The sequence below is a fragment of the Diadema setosum genome, chromosome 1 (genome assembly GCF_964275005.1).
Source record: "Diadema setosum chromosome 1, eeDiaSeto1, whole genome shotgun sequence".
Classification (NCBI taxonomy): Eukaryota; Metazoa; Echinodermata; class Echinoidea; order Diadematoida; family Diadematidae; genus Diadema; species Diadema setosum.
The window spans coordinates 42,523,303-42,545,982 of NC_092685.1; the positions used below are offsets into that span (position 1 = coordinate 42,523,303).

Below are 22,680 nucleotides of genomic sequence, written 5' to 3' on the forward strand. Positions count from 1 at the left end.
TACATATATATATGAAGTGTTTGAAATTGGCGCTTTGACCATTTTGCAATAAAACTTTTTATATAAAATATAAATATACGTATATGTATATAATGATGTTTGTAGTCCGCGTGATGGTACCAGTACAGAAAAGATTACGAAGTAGGGTAGTACTGCATTCAGTACAACAGTGTTATTCATTGAGACCAAATTTTCGACGCATACATACGTCTTCCTCAGGGTCGACAATGATAATAGCATAATTTTGATAATTTTTGATTTTGATAATTTTGATTTTGATAATTTTGAAGACGTATGTATGCGTCGAAAATTTGGTCTGAATAAATAACACTGTTGGACTGAAATGCATTACTACCCTTCTTCGTCATTTTTTCTATATGCATAATTACATGTCGAGCTTTCACGTATTGACTCAACGATGACATTAGAAAATAAACAAACTTGCAATGCATTTTGGCCAATAAAATATAAGTTTATATACTTTATCGGCCAGAAATGCATTACCAGTTTGTTTCTTATTTATGTCTATGCATCATTTATTAAGTTTTATGCATTTTATACATTGTTCATGTACATCATTGTATAATCGACCGACACGCCTCCGTTTGATGAAAGGAAAGTAAAAAGAAAAAGAATGAAGACGAAAGGAGAGACAGGAAGAACTACCTAATACACACACACACACACACACATACGCACACACACACACATGAAATGCAACTGTTGCATCATTCCGTATATTTTAAGTACTACTCTGAACAATATTGGTTATGCAATGAGGAAAACGTTTTTATTTGGTTTATTTATACATTCAAGGAATATCTTCCTCAATTCATTTTGTTTTTTAATTCACTGAGGTAACACGTCTGCTTCACTGTATCACAGATTTATTGTATCTTTTCATATCACATTCATAATTATTGAGAATCATGATCACAAAATGAGACCATAAGTGAGTGCAAAGTTGTTGTTTTTTTTTTAAAGTTCAGTGAGTTATGAAAATGGAAGCTTCACATATTTTGCATTTCTGGCGAGTCCTGGTCATGAGTATTTCATTTAAGATTGTTCTTGCTAAGACACCTATGATATCAAAGACTAACTATCTGTGTAAGAGTTCAAAATATTCCAGGGACAACCAGTCAGTAACATTGACATTAAGAGAAAGAAATACTGTATATTCTACGTTGCTCTTTTGTAAGCAGCCATGAAAAGATTGATGTTCATGAAGAAATGCAGGCTGTATTATCTCAAAAAGAACAATAGCGGAATCAAACATTAATATCCAATGTGCTAAGTATACCAGGGAACTGACTTCAATAGTGCAGGTCTACGCAATGCTCACCAAACACAAGAGGTACTACATCACAATGCACATCTTGTTGTGTTATACTGTACCACACTTCACTTCTTCAATACATTCACAATCAATCTTAAAACTCACGTGTGCGATTTGCAACGCATAAGAATGAAACTGAGGTCGTATTATTATTGCTTTGTTCTTTTCAATTACTCGACTCGGGTGCCGGTCTGAAGTATTGGTACCACCAGGTATCGCTCACGTATACGATTTCGTCCAGTAGCACAACGACGCCCTCTCCCGGCGCCAGGTGCAGTTTGTTGAGCTCGACCCGCGAGCTTTCGCGCTCGGAGTTTGTGGCGACGACAACGGTACCCTGAATGGGCAGCTGGTTGCCATCGTTGGTGTGGTAGTAGTCTTCTTCGCTGTCTACGTTGCCGAAGTTGAGGGCGATGAAGAAGCGTTCCCTCGTGCGGAGAACCTCGCGAACGTATGCAAATACCTACAAGCATGTGAGAGATCACAATGTGAGGTATCAAAATGACAGAATACTGTAGTAAAAATTTGTATAAATCTATTAGACGTTTTAGGTTCTTGTTCTTTTCGATATCTTCAACATCTAAATCGTACACTTTACAAAACGAAATGGTAAATTCAACATTTTAAATGCTGTCGTTCGATCACTGAACCTTTGTATTATTAGCTTTGCGCTCAAAATGTTGGATTTACCATTTCGAGTTTTAGCTAAAAAGAACGAAATTTTAAGTCCAACATTATTTTGAGGGTTAAAGTCATCATTTATTTTACAAAAGGTCGGAGGAGTGGCAACATTTTATTTTGAAATGTTGATTTACCATTTCATTATTTTTTTTTTAGAGTGTACAGTCATGTAAAATGGCAAGAGGCTGATGTAAACATGCTACACAAGCTTCTCTGAGAGCATTTGTGAATACCTGAAGACATAAAGAACACAGAGATGGAGTTTTGACACATCATACAATCGAGTGTTTAGTTTGGTACTATGACATTTTTGGCTATCTGACTCCGATCACAGAAATGAAAAATTGTGTCCAGTGAACCATTACCAATGTGAATAAAACACAGTCAAACCAAAACAGTTTCGGAAAGAGCAGCCCCTTTCATAAACTGAAATGTTGTTGAGCAGGTATAAAGCCCCCCCCCCCCCTTTTTTTTTTGGGGGGGGGGGAGGGGAGGGGGAGTTGGGGTTTAGAAGGGAGTTGGATTTATAAATGTGGCAAATTCACCGAATTCTAACAAAATATTATTATTTGTGACGAGAAGATGAAAATATGACAACAGTTATAAGCTATCAAAACAGGGTTTTTATTCTGTTTTTATTTCTATATGTCTGTATACTGGAAGAACACCCACGACATTCCCTGCATATTGTCAAAGTGTTTCGAGTTGCCTGAAAGCAAGTGTTTATAGGTTTTGATGACAAATTGTATAGCGCTGATGGGGATGAAGTTTGAGCTTTTATTTCTATTTTTTTTTTCGCAAAATACCGAGAAACCACTTATGAAATGTTGCAGAGCATACCATTCGAAGAAGAATTCAACGTTTATTTGATGGATATCGGGTTTGAAATGGCCGAGGTATCCAAAAACCAAATAAAACAAAGAGATCCTGATATGATGGATCCCACCTTTTACAAGTATCACTTGTGGATATCTCAGACATTTCGACACCTAATATCAAATTCCTTCTGGAATTACATGCTCTTTCATATTTCAATTTTTTTATCATTATATCTCGCCAAAAAAGATAGAAACATGAAGCCAAATCTCAACCTAAGTTTTACTATGCATCCATTTAAATGAAGTAAGTTAATTTGGAAATCTAGCCAATTTCACAGAAAAATATTTCGCTTGAAATTCCCTGAACATCATGAGGTCATCTCAGGAAACTACTTTCAATGCGTTGGTGTGAGAGAGACATAATCATGGTAAGTATCTTATGTCGTGAAAATATCTGTGAGAAGAAAAGAACTCTACTCAAACTGATTAAACACACATTTCATACACAACAGGCACCATTAGCCTTCGCCATACTGCACACCGTGCACCTACCACGTACAGCATAGGCTACCACACTATAACCACATCAAACTACGGTGAGATCATCACACCACACCACACCACACCACACCACACCACACCACACCACACCACACCACACCGCGCCACACCATCCACGACCACAGTAACACTACAGCACCACACCATGCTTTGCTACACGAAGCACCACGACAGGCTTACTAACAAACCTCGTCTGAAGACATAATGTAGGTTATTCTATCGGAGTGGAACGCACGGTTGTCACGGCGAAGCTGCGTCATACGACGAAACACGCGGAGTACCGAGCTTTCATCCTCCTCTTGGCTCTACACACGATTATTACAGAAAAGAATAAACAAACAGCAGTGCACTCATCATTCATTTATTTCATATTTGTGAAAACATGACTTGGGTCGTGTACCCGGTGAAGTACACACAAGCTTCAATTTATTCCAACCACTTATTTCAATAAAAGTTAAACACGTATCGCCATTCTGACCTCACTATAACCATTTTTTTTTTTTTTTGGGGGGGGGGGTTGGTAGCTGACGCCGAGAAGTAGCGCCTCTTCTTACTATAAAGATCCCTGTTTATTCAAAAGAAGTCGTGGGTTTGCCTGTCAAAAGCAATCGCGTTCTCTGCAGAAAAATATAGTATTGGAACAATATTACCATCGCAATGTTTGCAGCTGGTAACTCATATTTATGAATATGTAAATTCTCTCCGTGAAGACTTGACAATAATAAGCGAGCAACAAAGAAAAATCAAGCCAGCGTCTGGAGCATCTAGATACTATACTTTCACGGGTCCTGCCTTGCAGAAGTTACGCACAATGCTGAAAGAAACGAATGTACTCCATGGAGCCACTTGCGTATTTCTTTTTTTTTTTTCTTTTTTTTTTAATACTCAGTAATCAGAGCCCTTTCGATAGAGCTCTGTTTTTAATGAAAGTCTGCTGCCATCTACCGTTCAGTGGCGTTACAACTCGCAACTCTCCAAGTTTTACGCCGACTTTTTTTTTTCAACAAACAGATAAAAGAATGGAAAAAACAAATCAGATGAATGTGGAATAGCTTTTATACTACCATTAAAAAAGTTTCATGCACTCTTCACTGTGACAAACTTTCACCATGTGTTTATAAACTGAGATGTTGATGACATAAAATTTCATTACCTGTAGACCTATATACCAAATCTCTATATAGGAATGGTTCATGAATGAATGCATGCATTTTTCTTTTCTTCCAAATATTAGTCAATTTCGTAAAGCTTGATTTATGGAAAGCTATATTGTTCGAAGGATTAGGCAACGGTTAGAATTCCCCTATCAACAGTAAAATGTGTGCTCTATCTTTCCTTTAATAACTTCTTCTTCTTTGTTAGGTCTGGAATACAGAGATTCTATATGAATCTTTTTGATCTTGAATGAGATCACGAACTTTCTCCCGCAGTCGGAAGCGGCCGGTGGATGTTCGGCTTCTGCCTGCGCGCCCCGCTATACCTCCGCTCCAAACTAACACTTTACTGTACACCGCGCTTTTAAATCCAAACCCAAAGAGAAATATGGATTGAGTGAAGGCAGCGACATTAGTATAACACATCAGTGAAAGTTTAAGGAAAATCGGATAATCGATGCAAAAGTTTTGAATTTTTAAAGATTGGTGTTGGAACCGCTGGATGAGGAGACTACTAGAGGTTATGCGTGGACAAGAAAGAAAATATAAAGGGAATTCGACAAAAATTCATTTTTCATGAAAATTACACATTCCATCAACTTCATACTGACATGATAACAAAATGCTGAGGGTCAATAGCAATAATTCCCCGTGCTTTCTGAAAGCGGTTAGTCAGGTGCTCTTTCATTATGCTAGAAAAGTGAGTTTTTGTTGAATTTTCTTTATATTTTCTTTATATTGTTGTCCACAAAAACGTCATAACCTCTAGTAGTCTCCTCATCCATCTCGGGTAGTTTGCCGTCAAGGCCAAGACCAATACCGAGCAGGTAAAGAGAAACTCACCATCACATTCACGTCTTGGTAGTTGGTGTGCACAGGCAAGTAAGTGGACGTGTTGGAGGAGAAGCCGGCGTTGGGCGCCGACGTGTCCCACTGCATGGGAGAACGCTGGGGGTCACGAGTTTTCGACCGCCACAATTGCTGCATTGTGGGGAAGAAACGAGTTAACGGAAGCGAAGAAAAAAAAAAAAAACAGAAGAAGAATAACAGCAATAAAAACAATGCTGCTGCCGTTGATGAACAAAAAAAACCAATACTACTAATAATGATAATCACAATGATAATCGTTATAATCATAATCATATAATGCGGGGAAGGGGTATAGACGTTTTCATCACAATTTGTTGATTTGTCAAAAAGAACAACGCTAACAGCACCGGGAACATCACTGATGTCTTGTTTTCTTATCATAATTCTATTATTCTTATCAGCCATCTTTTTTTTTTTTTTTCACGTCACATTCCTATATTTTCAGCTCAACTCGTTCACAGTGGTTCAGGAATATCTGTAATGAGCACTACTTCGCCATTCCGAACTTCGATGTCAGAATTCGTAATCGGCATTATAACACTTTTAGAAAATATTGTGATTATGATCTCGTTGCTTCCAAAACATTGTATGTCCGTATAAGATAATATATCATACAGTACATCAAGCTGATATCTAACAAATGGGTTTGATTACCATCTTTAGTAATTGTCTATAAGTCAAGTAACAACACAATGGTCAGCTGAAGAAACCCGAAAGTGGAAGGGGAGAGATGAGCTGAGGAACTTTTCTTTTTTGTTTTGTTTTTTTGTTTGTTTGTTTTGTTTGTTTGTTTGTTTGTTTGTTTGTTTGTTTGCTTGTTTGTTTGTTTGTTTGGTTTTTTTTTTTTTTTTTTTTTGGGGGGGGGGGGGCTTGTTAGCTCATGAAATCCGGAAGTGCCCCCCCCCCCCCCACTTTTGAAAACGCTCCGCCGGCCCTGCAACAGAGGTACTTACCGGATCATTGAGAGCTCTTCGATCTTTAACTTGACTGAGCTCGGTCAGTATAATGTCCTCCATACCAATCTCGTCACCATAGTAACAAATGGGCGTGCCGGGTAAGGTGAGGAGGAGTATGTTGGCCACTTTGCTGTAGAGTGGGTTGAGACGACTGGCAATGCGACTAGCTGCGTAGTTTCCGAGCTGGACGTGAAGAATGGGAAGAAAACTTGTGACTGCTTCTTACTCAGTCTTCATTCGATAAAAAAAGGGAAAAATAACTTGTTGACATTGCGCTTGAGACATAATCATCACAATACCGATGCAAAAGTGTGCATCTCGTCAACATTTTGCGAGAAATAAAGGCGTAGATTCCCACAAATTTATTTTTAAAGATATATATTTGCATTTTTTTTTTTTTTTGGGGGGGGGGGGGGGGCTAAAAGTAGTGGTGATGAATGCACGATCCAAGAATACTTTCAACTAGCGTTTTTCTATGACCATTGCTGCCTATTATCTATCACGGGCCAAAGGAAGAATGACATCTTGATATCATTTAGCCTACGCGGCTTCTGCATAATATTAATCGCTAATTAGCCTTGTGAATTATGAGAATCAGGGCCGGCACTGGGGTAAAAAAAAAGTGTGTGAGAATTGGGGGGGGGGGGGGGAGTGGTTCTATACCATTTGTATTCCTATAATGTCTATGTAAAAAGAAAAAAAAAAGGAGTCGGGAGCGACCCCCGCTTCGCCGGCCCTGCAGCATGATTTTCTTCCGAGCTGATTGTGGTGGTGTTGTTGTTATGTGCTTAAAGCTACATGTTCACTATTGATAGCTGATTTAATGAAAGTTGACACAGCCTTCCTTGTTTCTCACCAATTCCACTCTGATAGCTGTGGTGAGATCTCTCCAATAGGTGTGTTAACATTACTGATTGTGAGCAAGCAAAGTTGTTAGCATCATAACTTCTTTCCCTCATCAAAGGACACAAGCGGGCTGATCCTTAAAGTGTTCCCCCGTCAATGAACCAGCTCTGCGAGTTTTACCTGGAAGTTCGGCCAGTTGCCTTCTCCCATCGATCCCATCCAACTCTTCACCAGAGTGTCGATCTCTCTACCGGTAACTTCCCCGCCGAGCCCGGATGGGTCGCCGATCTCCAAGAGGTTGTAGTTCATGGGCAAGTCGGCCTCGGGGCTGTCATCCGTGCCATAGAACGACTGCACGTAGGTTGAGTTGCTACCGCAGTCTGTTAACATAACCCTGTATTATAGGGCATAAAACGAACTCATCGGTTTGCTTTGTTATACGTACTGTTTTTGTGATTATGCAATATGAGAATAGGTACATGCAAGCACATTATTATTTCCACAATGTCATAATGTATACATACATACATACATACATAATATACATAGTACATACATATTATTGATATGAATAAACACACTTAAACATAGACACGTACAAGCAAACGTACGAAAGAATAGTCTTGAAAAAAAAGATAAATACCATTTACGAAATTCATGCGATATCATGAAACTTCGAAAGCCTAGAACGAATTTCATGAATTTATTCCAAAACTGAATGAGATAAAATGAAAACAAAGAAAGAAAAAACAAATCAACATAGATACAAAAATAAAATACCCTACATACATTCCATGTATAATGAGGCAGCCTACATGAAATTGTATTTCAATTATCCCTACCTTCATAATACAAAATCATACAATGTCACTCTATTATTGTTTTGAATTGACTACAAAGTTGGGGAATTGAATTGATAGGGCCTACGCGAAAAGGTATAGTTTCACTAAAAATCGGGCTTAAAGCTGAAAAAGTACGGATGGGATTTCAACATATTTTCTGAAGCAATGACGTTGTTGACAACCACAAAAATGTTCAAATTAGATGAGTCGACGATTTTATTGCCTCGCCCTATCTATTGTTGTTTACATGATCATAATTCAGCAAATTTCTAAATTTGCTTGCGTGAAATTAAGTATATTTGTGATATCACGAGTATTCTTCTTATTTAGAATCGTCATCATAGTCGTGAAAAGAAATGATGACATTGAAGTGGTTTATATCAGAATGGTTCATAATCGATCAAACACAATCATCTCACAACAATTATTATGAGTTTTATTTTTTTTTAGGCTATGGCGAGATAATGACGTCATCACTAATGGTTAGTGGAATGTGCTATATAACCCCATTACCTGTAGGTTCCAGCAGTCGAGTACTTGTAGAAGACATCGTTTTGCCACTTTTGAAGAAGGTCGTGAGCCTCGTTGCCATACTCAGCTGTATACACGTGCAAAGTTTCGTCGTATTGCTTAAAGAGAAGAATACAATTGTATAAAATAATAAAAAAAAAGCGTACATGTGTAATATAATTTATCATATACCTTTATGTATGTATATGTGAAGAGTGTGAAGGCAAAATTGGATAAGCGCTATATTTTCCTTGTTTGTTAGCAGCTTTAGTAATAGCAAAATGATATATCAACTTAACAAGAATAGAGCTAACTTGTTTTGTGATTAAACACACACACACACTCTCTATTTTATATATATATATATATATATACATATATATATATATATATATATATATATATATATATATATATATATATATATATATATATTTGTGTGTGTGTGTATGTGTGTGTGCATAACCATGTGTTATCAACAAAAACAGGATTTGTCCAAAACTTGAGCAATTCATAACAATTGAAAGAATAAGTTATCTGATTTTAACTAATACCTCACTGATTGTGTTCTATACTAATTTTATGCAGTCATTTTACTCAATAACATTGTTCTATAAGGATGAATTTTCTTTTCAGGTTTATTACTGAATGTTTTATATATTGACTACTGATGTGGGATTGTTATAAGCTATAGAATTCAAGGGGATTACCTGCAAGGAGGATCCAGGATTCTGGTAGTTTGGATTGGGCGGCTCGTTAGCATCTCTCGGATCCCTTCGTTCGTACAGATAATTAACCCCTCGGATGTTTAGACCGTCCACGCCGAGGGTAAACCAGGTCTCGAGCGCATCCTGTGAAAAGCAAAGGGTTAAATCTTTTTTTTTTTTTTAATTGCTCTGCTTTACTACCCTTGCCGTTGTGCTTGCCGTTGTGGTGAAAGTCATACACTGTATCAATGTCTTCATTAGTCGAAACATTTATACATTTATACATTTATAACACACATATATATATATATATATATATATACATATACATATATTTATTTATATATATTTATAAGTGTGTTCGTTTGTGTGTATGTCTTCATATTTTCTGTGACATTACTGAAAAGAAATGTGACACATGTATGAAATCATTCTGTTGATGAATATAAATCAAATCTAATCAAAACAAATTTAATCAAAGCAAAAAATAAAAGACGTATACCGATAAATGCTGCAAAACAGCCGGCTCTCGTAAATTGAAGTCCGGCTGGAACTCAGAATATTGGTGGAAGAAAAACTGTTCCTCAGCGTCATCACGCGTCCAAGCACTGCCGCTGTAGAGACTTCCCTTCAGATGGAAATGAGAGGAATAATAGATTAAAGGGATGATCGACAGCTGGTTGTGATGGGGCTTCAGATTGTCAACTTTTTAGTGAGATAATGAGAAACCTCTTATACAAAATCTGAAAGAGTGTACAATTCTTGCACGACTTCAAAGTTTATTTGATGAAAATTGGGCTTGAAATGGCTGAGATATCCGAACCAAAGCTTTCCTAATGAAAGGTGGGCATGGTGGGTTAGTAGCTCCATGGTGGGACCCACCTTAGGATCGCTTTGTTTTACTCTCAGCTATTTCAAAACTAATTCCCATTAAAAAAAAACAAACAAAAAAAAAAAACAAACAAACTTGGAATACCTCTCAGAATAGTATGCTCTTAAAAATTTCCAATGTGGTTTCTAATGATCTCGTCAAAAGTTAAAAATTGAACCATATAATCACAAAAAAGTAAAAAAACTGTATCCCCATCTCAACCAAAAATATACCATCCCTTTAAGGGTACAGACGGCACAGGAGTTGAGATCAATCATTTATAATGGTATCATAACAAAGGGTAAGGCACATTAAGCTCATTAACTCTCATTCACTTTTTTTCTTTTTTCTTCACTTCCCTCCCTTTTCTTTGGCCACTTTTTTCTTTCTTTCATCATTCTATCAATCTGTCCATCTCTCTATCTATCCATTATCCCACAAACTGTTGACGCTTTGCATATTGGGTGTGGTGCGTGATGGGCTGATACTAATGTGAGGAGTGTAATGGGGCATTCAGTCTTAGCTCACCAGATTTAGTGAAGCGTTAAATGCGAGAGGTGGTTTATATATTGACTAAGGAAATCGGTTTGAGGCCTCAAAATTCTTATTCACAAAGCCAACAAAGGGGGGGGGGGGAGGTGTTCGATATATATATATATATATATATATATATATATATATATATATATATATATATATATATATATATATATATATATATATATATATATATATATATATATATATATAATATTCTTTTCAGACTGAATGAAGCTTCGGTGTCCGCAGAACTGGTCATCTTGCATTTCAATCAAATTCCTCTCCATGACAAGTTAAAGTTAAGGTCAATGAACCAAGTAAAAAAAAAGTGAAAAAAAAATGCATTTTATATCGCCATTGAAAATCGAGCTAAGTTACGAAATTTGAAAGGTTCATATTTTTCCAGAAATATGTGTCCTAGTGATATTGTCATCCCTGTCTAATTGATCTGGACACAAATCTTTCGCAGAAATCGAAATACGTTTTAATGAAAATGAAAACAATGAATTGTGTCCCTCGATTCAAATTATGAGTTATTAAAAAAAAATCATCTTGGATGTGCTAGGGAAAGGGGTGTAGGTCAACTACCAAAACTTGTGGCTACTTTTGTACACAAAGAAAAGAAGACTGAGTAAATGACATCGCCCTCTTCTATATGGACTTTCAAATTCCAAAATTGTCTCAATTTGACGTCCTATTCAAAAGGGATTTATACCATTCTGTCGGTTCTATAGTGTACATGACACTGAAAGGGATGGTCTAGTTTTGGTTGAGATTGGGGATATTTTTTTTTGCGAGATAAGTAGAAACCACTTCTGAAATACCAAAGAGCATACAATTCTGAGAGGAATTCAAAGTTTATTAAACAAAAATCGATGTTGAAATGGCTGAGATGTATAAAAATAAAGTCAAACAAAATAGTCCTATAATGAAAGGTGGGTCCCATCTTTAACCCCTCTTTGCTTTTGGATATCTCAGCCATTTCTAAACCAATTCTTATCTACTTAACGTTGAATTCCCTGTTAGAATTGTATGTTAATATTTCATAAGCGGTTTATCGTTAGCTAACAAAAAATGGAAACGTGAAGCCCCATCTCAACCAAAAAGATACCATCCTTTAAGTGTCATGTTGCTCCGTGGTACACTAACAGACAGAATGGTATAAATCCCATTTAAATCGGATGTCAAATTGATTGTAAATTGGAATTTACAAATTCATTATATAGAAGAGGGCGATGATGTGAGTCACATTCAAACAAACACAGGGCTCAACTACCATCCAGCTTCCACAGTGAACATCGGAATGCTTTAACTTCTGTCAATTTTATTGCCAACGGCGAGTGTATACGTACCCAGTTGTTATATTCTTCGTTGGCCCAATAATAATAATCCGAAATGTCGCTATTAAGCGAGCGGTTGAAAAACTCGTGTTCGTTGCTAGAATGGTTGGGAATGAAATCCAGTATCAATTTGATGTCTGCAAGAAAAGAGAAGACACGGGTAGAATATTATTTATTACTGAAAAAAAAAAAAAAACCTCACTATAATGAGACATTCTCATACAATACAATAGCGGGGTACATGTACCATTATCATTTTTGGAATCACCTCTGTCCATTGTTTTAACCAGAAACTCTCTCTCAAAAAAGGGCAAAGCATATTTCTATTTTAGATTATCACGGTGGGAAATGGAGAAGAAAAGGGATGAACTCCGATGGTGGACGCCCAAACAAAGAGCGTAAATCTTCCAAATTTCTCTCGCTGTAACCCTTTTGCCTCACCCTATAGACGCGAATAAGACGCGCCGTGTATATACGTGGTATTAATCTACTTCAGGGCATGCATTTTTCAAAAGGATTACAGTCATAATATTATCAAACAAAATGACGGGGTCAAAATAAATTCTACTTCAATATCTACTACTGATGTTACATTTATCGACACGTTGAATTGTACAGAAAGTAGGCTGGGCGACAGCGCATATTCCTTGAGATATGAGCACTTTGTAAAGGATTAATGAACATGTGCGATGATTGGTCTTGGGAAAAATGAACTGTTACAATGATTAGTTTCTTTATCAAATTCATGAACACCAAAAGCAACCACAATGTAATATACCATCCATATTCTTTTAGATGATAATATTGATACCCTGAGAAGTCGATTGCATCACATTCGACTAAAAACAATGAGAACGATATGTGTATGTATATATATATATATATATATATATATATATATATATATAATGAAGAAATAAACTGGTAATGACTCTTCAGGAGTCTTTGTTAAGACTCCTGAAGAAGGCGGAGGCCGCTGAAGATTCGAGTCGAATAAACTCATTCTTTATCACCAAAAATGCATAACCAGTTTATTTCTACATTTCTTCGTGGAGCCAATACGTGAATTTTCAACATGTTTATATATATATATATATATATATATATATATATATATATATATATATATATATAATTATATATATATATAATATATATATATATATATATATATATATATATATATATATACGAGGGGGGGGGGGTGTTCTGAACATGACACGGTCATGAATTTGACTGATGGCGTCCTGCAGCTCATAATATTCTACTCTTCTAGGCGATCCACAGATGTGACGCACATTATAACCCTCTCTTCCACGCGGAAGATCTGAGAATGAAGAGGTGATTATTGTACGAATATAATCGTATCTTTAAGGCTACAAACTACAGCCTTTCTGTCTTACTCAAATCGTGTAGGGCCTGAACTAGATCGGACATGTCGTCCATCGTCCCGAGCTCTGCGTCGACGTCGTTGAAGTCGACGATGTCTTCGCTGTTGTCTTTGCCACCGGACTTGTAGACGGCACTGAGCATGACTGCGTCGACGTTCAAATCGTTGATGTAATCGACGCGGTCAATGATACCTGCAAAATTAAACCAGAAACGTTTCCAAAGTCATTTAAGTCTGGAAATGATTTGATGATGAGAGCAACAAGAAATGTTGTTAATCGTAACCAAATGATTATATAGCATTAATTGTTACAATGAATACAATGGCAAACATGATAATGAATGCGATAACGTGGTAGAACAGGACTCGTTCAACCAAAATTACTCTTTGTAATTCACATGATGATCACCATTATCATAATCAGTATCGCAATCAACAAAACTTTCTTATCATCTGTACGCATACAGCTTCTATAGACTTACAATGACCATGCACTGTAGACAATTTCTTCAATTTCTATGACAAGAGAATGGAAATTGTTAGTACGTGATGTACAGTGTTTGTATATAGCCTTTATCTTTAAACCGCAGGTTAGGCGAGTGAGGGAAATTAAGTCCGTCCTGTTCAATGAATAGTGAGCTTTAGATTTTAGACGCGCGGACGTTCAAAGAGAAAAAAACATGATCTGAGCGTGCGCAGTAGCGCGGATAAAGTTACTGCGCACGCTCAGATCATGTTTTTTTCTCTTTGAACGTCCGCGCGTCTAAAATCTAAAGCTCCCTAATACCTCTGATATCGCCGACGCCGTTCCCGTCACTGTCTTGAAATGTTCTGGGGAAGATCTGGTAGACGACCGCCGACTGCCACCACGGCAGACAGCGGGGCGTGGTCACGATGAGGACGATGGCCATAGCGAGCATGGCGCACCACCCGGCCAGGATGATAATGAGGCAAATCCAGCGAGCTGCTCGCCAGCCAGGAGTTTGCGAGAACTGGAGAAGTTCTTCCTTACCCATTCCTGTTGGGGTGAAAAAAAAACACACACACAAACAAAAAACATGTAGATACCACTATCTCAATATCAATAGCATCATAACCACCACAATCATCATTATCATTGTTCAATTCAATTTTCAATTCAGTTATACTTTATTTTAATCAAACAAAAAGTAATACATGTACATTTACATTTGTCGATTCATCATATCGTTTTGAAATTTTAACGGGGTAGGGCCTACAAGTTATAAAGTATTGTACATGTACGAATAATTGTATAATGAAAAAAAAAAGACCCGCATACTTTTGAATGGTGAAAAAAAAGTAAATATAGAGATGGAAAAGAGTACTGCAACGAGAGCGGAGCTTGTAAGACGTGGATCACTCAAAGCAACGACGACAACAATATACCAGCAATATGTCTGCAAAATTAAACTTTGTCTCGTTAGAGCACTAACTGATAATTGATAAATATGTTAATGATAATCCCACAAGCTTGTTGTGGACAGTACTTGTTTTAAAGTACAGAGGAAGTTTAAAGGGGACATCCAGTCCAAATATAAGTTAGTCTGATGAAAAACACGAGAGTTCGACGGTATAAATTTGACTGAAATCGGATGAAAAATAAGGAGGTTATGACATTTTGAAGTTTTGCTAATTTCTGCAAAACAGTTTTTGTACAGAGGATATGAATATGCAAGTGAGTGAGCTAACCATGTCACAACCTCACAATTTTTCATTGATCGTGTACACACACACACACACACAAAAAAAAAAAAAAAAACCCGACGAAAATTCAATGTGTCTGTCATTGAAGTCTGAAACATAATGTTATTCGTGGTTGAATAACTTAAGAATAGTGATCAATCATAATTTTACCAGGAATTAAGTCTTGGGCATAATTGCGTTTGAATGAAAAATTGGAAATTTCAAAATTTTGTGAACAAACTATATGGCAAGTTGTGAGGGGATGACATGTTCACTTTGCCATTTGCGTATTCATATTAATCGTTCAAGAACTGTTCCTTGAAAAAATAACTTCAAAGTGTCATAACTTCCTTATTTTTCACCCGATTTCAATCAAACATTTACCGTTGAACTCGTAATATTTTACTCTTTCTTATCAGACTAACTTATATTTAGGCTGGATTCCACCTTTAATTTAAGATGTAAGATAAGAATGTTATGGCATCACATTCATCGCTAGAATGAGCATCCCATTGCCACATTTCAATTGACACCGAACTGAATACCAAAACAAATGGATTTTCCGTTTGAAATTCTTGTTCGTTTGATTACCAATAATCATGTGTGTGTGTGTGTGTGTGTGTGTGTGTGTATGTGTGTTTGGGGAGGGGGTACATGTGTGAAGGTGTGGATGTCCCTTTGCTATTTCGTTTGTGTGCACGTTTTTCTTTTTTTGTTGTTGAAATAACAAAATATTGAACAGAGCTTTGTAAAACTTCAAAACATGTTCTCAACAATAAAATTAACTTGCAAACTGACCATTACTTGCATGTGAATACACTTTACAATGAATGATTATTTTTCTCTCTCCCTTTCACGTTTGATATCTGAGTGTTATTTGGGCTCCTATCTGTATGAGCACTGCTTCTCCTTGGGTTCCCACCATTAAGTTCTGCTCTTTTTTTTTTTCAAATTACTTTGTATGTAATGGGTATTTTTGTTTGTCTTCTCATTTGCACTTCTGAAATGGTGATGGATGAATTGAATTGAATCTTCTCGACTTCAGCTTTCCGACATCCTTCTGGTGCGTTTGATATCCCTTGATTGAGTTCATTCAGATTATCTTTAATCGTCATACCAAAACATTAATGCAATCTTTCATTGTTTTCATTTATCATGCACAATAATAGACCTCAGGCGAGAGTAGACGCAGATGATGGATGGATGGGAAAGAGAGAGGAAAGGAGATCTATAAAGAACATCAATACGATAGAGGAGATGAGATTTAGGAAGATGACCTGCGGAAGACGGCAGAGGAGACAGGAAGATAAAGTGCTGACGTCAGAGGGCAAACATGACGTCATGCATCCATTATAGTTAATGCTATTCCATTGGAAGGAAGACGACTAAATTTGATCGTGGTTGGGGGAAAAAAAAAGAGAAAGAAATCGATTTGGACTGGATGCCTGTTTCCTGGCATGCACCTTGCGCGATCGAATCACAAGAAGCCCGCCTAGGGGTTTTATTTCATCAAGCCTGCCAAAATTGGCCCGCCGAGTACACATCGGGCGCTCCATCGTCCGGATCGAATGCCGGCATGTATGATAAGTAGATGGCCCCGCCATAGAGGGTGGCTTCTAGGAACTGGGAATAGCTATTGCCTTGACTGCATTATGAGCAAATGTGATCTATATTGCATGACAATATTCAAATGGTTTGGGATTAGCGGGATATCAGTTGTATAGTAAATGTTCCTCATATTGTATGAGCAAAGAGTTTTATACATGAAGATGCATGCGCAGTGTATTGTATTATTTGTTTGTTGTTTGTTTTGTGGGGTGGGAATCTTTTGAGATATAAGGAGGCTTCTAATTTACCCGAATTTTGTAGAAACAAACGGATGTGATGAATAATACACGTAACAAGCTGATTACTTTTCAAACTTAAATTCGTTGAATTGTGCTTTCATGATTTGACCATAATGTTGGTGTATAGGTTGAAGTTGGATACCCTGTCACCAAGCAATCCCGTACTGTCCATATAACACGCAGTGATTGTTTTAAAGGCAGTGACCATTAATATTACAGAATGGAACATTGAATTAAGGCCAACCAAAGTGTCAGTAACAACAACACACAAACTATTAAAATAATCACATGGGATTGGTCTATTTGAACCCTGATTCTTTTGGTATTTTTTGTCAGCAAGATGGCCAGCGGCACAGAAATGAATATAGATTATGATATAAAAGTGTTTTAATGGTTACTGTTCGTTATTCCTAAGCTTCATTAATCCGAAAATAAAAAAGGTTTAATGCGAAAGATTCGACAATACGCATTTTTCGCAATTTTCGGATGAACAAACCTTCGGAATAAGGACCCCCCCCCCCCCCTCTTCAGAATAACGAACCTCATTTCATTTTCGAAATTACGAACCTTCGGTATAACGAACCTTCGGAATAATGCCACAAATATTCGTATAAACTCAATTTTCATATTTTTTCTCCATTTTCGGACTAACGAACATGTATAGGGAATTTGTATATTTCTGAATAAGGAACCTTTGGAATAACGAACATCACCCTTTTCAATGGGGGTGTGGATGGAGAGAGAATATTTTAAATGCCTTACATACACACGTTTTATTGCTTTGTCATGTCATTATTCTAAGATTATTTATCAATATGTGAGTATGCGAAACTTTATTAAGACAGTGTTTGTCAAAACAACAAACTGAAGCTGAAGGTGATAACACTCATTATAAAGAAAGTCGGATAAGTTATATCTCAAAATGATAACGGGTGCAGATGATCGTACTATGACACCCAAAAGGTACACAGTGGCTTCTTTATCAAACGGCTTATAGAACTTGTTATCAGACATGGATTTCTTATCAGAGTTCGTCCAAAATTAGGTAGAGGACTGGTACAAACCAGTCCCCCCTGTTCGTTTAGTGGTTAATGATTATACAAAGTGTTTGCGGTCCTTTGGTACGGAGTGGTATCTTTGAATTGATGATAATGGTGAAAACATAATGGATGCTCTCTTACTGTGATCGTTCGCAAAATTCGTCATAGGGAATTGTATTGATTATGCCTCTTTCTTATGTCTCTTTGTTATTCCTCTTTCTAAATTCTTTTTCCCCACGCCCTTCAAAAGTTGGTAATGACCTAAAAATGCTTTCTGAATAAAAAGTCACCTTGAAGTAACGTTTATCCTTCACCTCAGGCAATAAAGGCACAGTGATTTTTAAAGTATAATGCTCCCAATTGATACACACAATGTGATATTTCATCCCCGCCCTTGTTAGGATGTTTCTATACAGTGATACAGTGATACAGTGATTTTTATTTCTTGAACGGCCCCTTCAGGGGCATGGAAGAAATACATATGCTGTGTCATGAACATTTTAATAATATAGTATTGAAATCTACAGAGTTTTATAATCGACAGTCTCACAGTTTTGGCTTCCCAAGATGTTAATACATGAATCAATATCATTCCTCATGAGCCAATTTCTATCAAGAACCAGATATGTATAAAAGATTTAGGTGTACTCAGTTCTAATTCAGTTCTTTCGTGAATCTTTAAAAGTTTTGAAATCACCCCGCAAACTTTATAATGGACATGTGTACTGAGAGCAACTCACTCGTATGATGCATTGTAAGCGACATGTATCGTGTCAGCTTTTCAACAGGGTACTCTTCACTGGCACACCAATGCAAACACATATTATACACACATTATACTGTACACTAATTGTCCCCGCCGAACGAGTTCGAGCAGGGGACTATGAAACGGGCTCCGTACGTGTGTGTGTCCGTGTGTCCGTCCGTCCGTCCGTCCGTCCGTGTGTCCGTCCGTCCGTCCGTGTGTCCGTGTGTGCGTCCGTGTGTGATCAAAATCTTCAATTTGCTACTTCTCTGTCATTTATGAGCCAATTTTGATTCTGTTTGCTTTATATGATAGCACTACATGGGAGCTTTGAAACTTCTACACAGAATTTCAGTCGTGACCTTTGACCTTGACCTTTGACCTATATTGTACATTTTGCTACAAAATGCTACTCCTTCGCCATTTCTAACCCGATTTCGATTCCGTTTGCTTTATGTGATGGCACTAGGTGAGGGCTTCAAAACTTCTACACAGAATTTTGACCTTTGACTTCTTTGACCTTTGACCTTGATTTTTTGACCTATATTGTACATTTTTGCTACAAAATGCTACTCCTTCGCCATTTCTAACCCGATTTCGATTCCGTTTGCTTTATGTGATGGCACTAGGTGAGGGCTTCAAAACTTCTACACAGAATTTTGACCTTTGACTTCTTTGATCTTTGACCTTGATTTTTGACCTATATTGCACATTTTGCTACGAAATGCTACTCCTTCGCCATTTTTAACCCGATTTCAATTCTGTTTGCTTTATATGATGGCACTAGTTGAGGGCTTCAAAACTTCTACACAGAATTTTGACCTTTGACTTCTATGACCTTTGACCTTGATTTTTGACCTATATTGTGCATTTTGCTACAGAATGCTACTCCTTCGCCATTTCTAACCCGATTTCGATTCCGTTTGCTTTATGTGATAGCACTAGGTGAGGGCTTCAAAACTTCTACACAGAATTTTGACCTTTGTCTTCTTTGACCTTTGACCTTGATTTTTGACCCATATTGTACATTGGCTACAAAATGCTACTCCTTCGCCATTTCTAACCCGATTTCGATTCCGTTTGCTTTATGTGATGGCACTAGGTGAGGGCTTCAAAACTTCTACACAGAATTTTGACCTTTGACTTCTTTGACCTTTGACCTTGATTTTTTGACCTATATTGCACACTTTGTTACAAAATGCTACTTCCGGCGGGGACATATGTTACGCACCGCGTAATTTCTACTTTTCCTTGTTGTAAATTGAAATACCTATGTATAACATATATATATATATATATATATATATATATATATATAATATACAAATAAATAAATATATATATATATATATATGTAAATATACAAATATATATATATACATATATATATATGATGAAAAAGTAGAGTGGTAATGCATTTTGACAGTCCAACAGTGCTATTTATTCAGACCAAATTTTCGACGATACATTCGTCGTCCTCAGGGTCGACAATTATATATATATATATATATATATAATCGTATGTATACATGTCTGTTTCTGCTTATTTCCTGCATCAATAATCATTTCGATTTATATGAAACGTAATCGTCACCATGAATGTAATAATCACATGATAAAACTCCAAGACGTCAGAGCGAATGAACACGCATCGCGAGGCATCTATTCCAAGAACATGATGCGACAGAGGAGGCCATGTTAATTATCAAAGGGCAAGCTTCCAGTATTAGTTTACTATACTCAGTTGTAACCGGGCCGTGTAAACATTACGCCCATAAGCACACACGGACTTTATCATTATTGTTGTGCGACAAAGGACGAATCTCTGTTGCCACTACGTTCTTTTGGAGCATGGTACTTTGAGCCAATATGACAATAATTTTGTATATACATGTATATATATTTTTTGAATATGGAAAGTACATGACCTGAACATTTTTAAAACAAATTCGAATGGCATTATGATACATTTATCCTCATGACACAGTGATAGTCATAGCTATGACTCTGATTGTGAAATGCAAGAAGCTTGTTATCAAACAATATGACAGTCTTATGTTTGAATAGTTCGTGCGATGTAATTCGATAGTGTAATAGACCAAATACTTCAAATAGCTTCTCATTCACTAAAATCGCTCTTATTCCCCAACATGTCTCGTTTGCGAGAAGGTTATTCATGTTATTAGAATTCAGTATTTTGTTGGTAAAAACTTTGATACGGTATATACATGTATTTGTCCCAGGCGCAAAAGAATATTATCATTCATTTATGATTTATTCATTTATCTATTTATTACCATCACTATTATTATAAACAATGGTGACATACCGGCATAGGGCCTGGTGCAGAGCTGTTTCTTCTTCTCCGTTGAGCCTGATGACGATCCCTGTTCGAGGTCGTGTTCGACCTCGGTGTACGTCGTGTCTCCATTCTCGGCCTTCTTGGCCGGCGTCATCTCCACGTTCTCATACCCGTCGTTCTCCATGGCGATGTCGATCTTTTCACAGGTGAGGACGTCGTCGACTCAGATGACACAGCCGATTTTTCTTCGTTTACCGATTGTGATTTGCTCGTAGAAGACTGTACCGGAATTGATGTCGACTTGCTCTGACGACTGCTCACTGCAGACTGCTCGAAGCGGATCTTGCGACAAGCCTTCATACCTCTCTTCGTCCGTGTTTGCTTTGGAGCCTCTCGCGCACCCCGTGCAGAAAATCCAAAGGGGGGGGGGGGGGGGGGTAGGCCTACTAGAGTACACTGTATATGGCATTAGGGTGTCATGGGAGTACACGATCAAAGGTCTTCTTGCGTCAGTATACGGCAGCAGATCGGTGTATCACACCTCCTGGGCGACTCTAAGCGTTTAATATAGGTACCGTGTACTCAATTTAGACAATATTACTTATATTGTAGCTGCTGCAGTCTAGTCCAAGTAGGACCGCTTCAACATAGGTATATAAACACAAACAAAAAAAGTTGACTAATCGAATATAATAGACATACACAACATATATATGCTATTTTGTATAATCATTATACTGAACTTAAAATTTATGTTATTACTTTACATGGTCATGGATGGATGTTGAAAACACAACATTGTACGATTTGTGTGGAAACTTAATAAATGAAACGAAATGAAATATAGTTGTTTGATTACGCAGCTGTTAGCAATACGATCCTTAATAACAGACATAACAAGTAAGAACGCATAATCATATATCATCCATGACTATTGGATGCACGTGATATGTGGATCTCAATGATTTTTCGTTTTGTTTATCGAAAGCATATACATGTAGATGTTGGCGTTGTGGAATCATATTTTAAGAGCACTGCGTGAGTTCGCAGGTATTCAGAGTAAAAAATCACATCAGGAGACATAAATCTTTTAATCTATCATCACATTTTCACGGGCAATGTGCATTTTGGAATAAATAAAAGGAGAAAAAAAATCTTCTTGAGACACAAGTCTCGATACACAATGCACGGTAAATCTGGCCAATAACGAAAAAAGGTCCTAAGACAAGTGGGAAGGGGTGGGGTTGGAGGGGATAATTGATATATGATAATTATATATATATATATATATATATATATATATATATATATATATATATATATATATATATATTACAATTATATGTATATTTATATATATATGATATATATTACAATTATATATAATATATATATACATATATATATATATAGACAGAAGTATTGGAACAAGTTCACTCGGTTGACATCGGGTTCATCCGTATTTTATTGCTACTCGGAGTTTCATGCCACCTTCATTTAGGGGCAATCATCAGGCAATGATTAGATCATTAAATTATTAAATGATTTAATCATTGCCTGATGATTGCCCCTAAATGAAGGTGGCATGAAACTCCGAGTAGCAATAAAATACGGATGAAC

At 36.9% G+C, this 22,680-nt stretch overlaps 1 protein-coding gene across 1 annotated transcript; it reads right to left on the bottom strand.

Moving 5' to 3' along the window:
• Positions 1-886: 886 nt before the first annotated feature.
• On the bottom strand, positions 887-21,324 carry LOC140230793 (amino acid transporter heavy chain SLC3A1-like). The gene is made up of 12 exons (XM_072310934.1): positions 21,088-21,324; positions 14,210-14,440; positions 13,436-13,615; positions 12,045-12,169; positions 9,784-9,909; positions 9,285-9,425; positions 8,578-8,693; positions 7,403-7,616; positions 6,374-6,559; positions 5,394-5,531; positions 3,585-3,701; positions 887-1,799 (listed from the first exon to the last, which is right to left on the bottom strand). The coding sequence occupies exons 1-12, from the start codon at positions 21,242-21,244 to the stop codon at positions 1,503-1,505; spliced, it is 2,028 nt and encodes a 675-aa protein (XP_072167035.1). The 5' UTR covers positions 21,245-21,324; the 3' UTR covers positions 887-1,502.
• Positions 21,325-22,680: the final 1,356 nt, after the last annotated feature.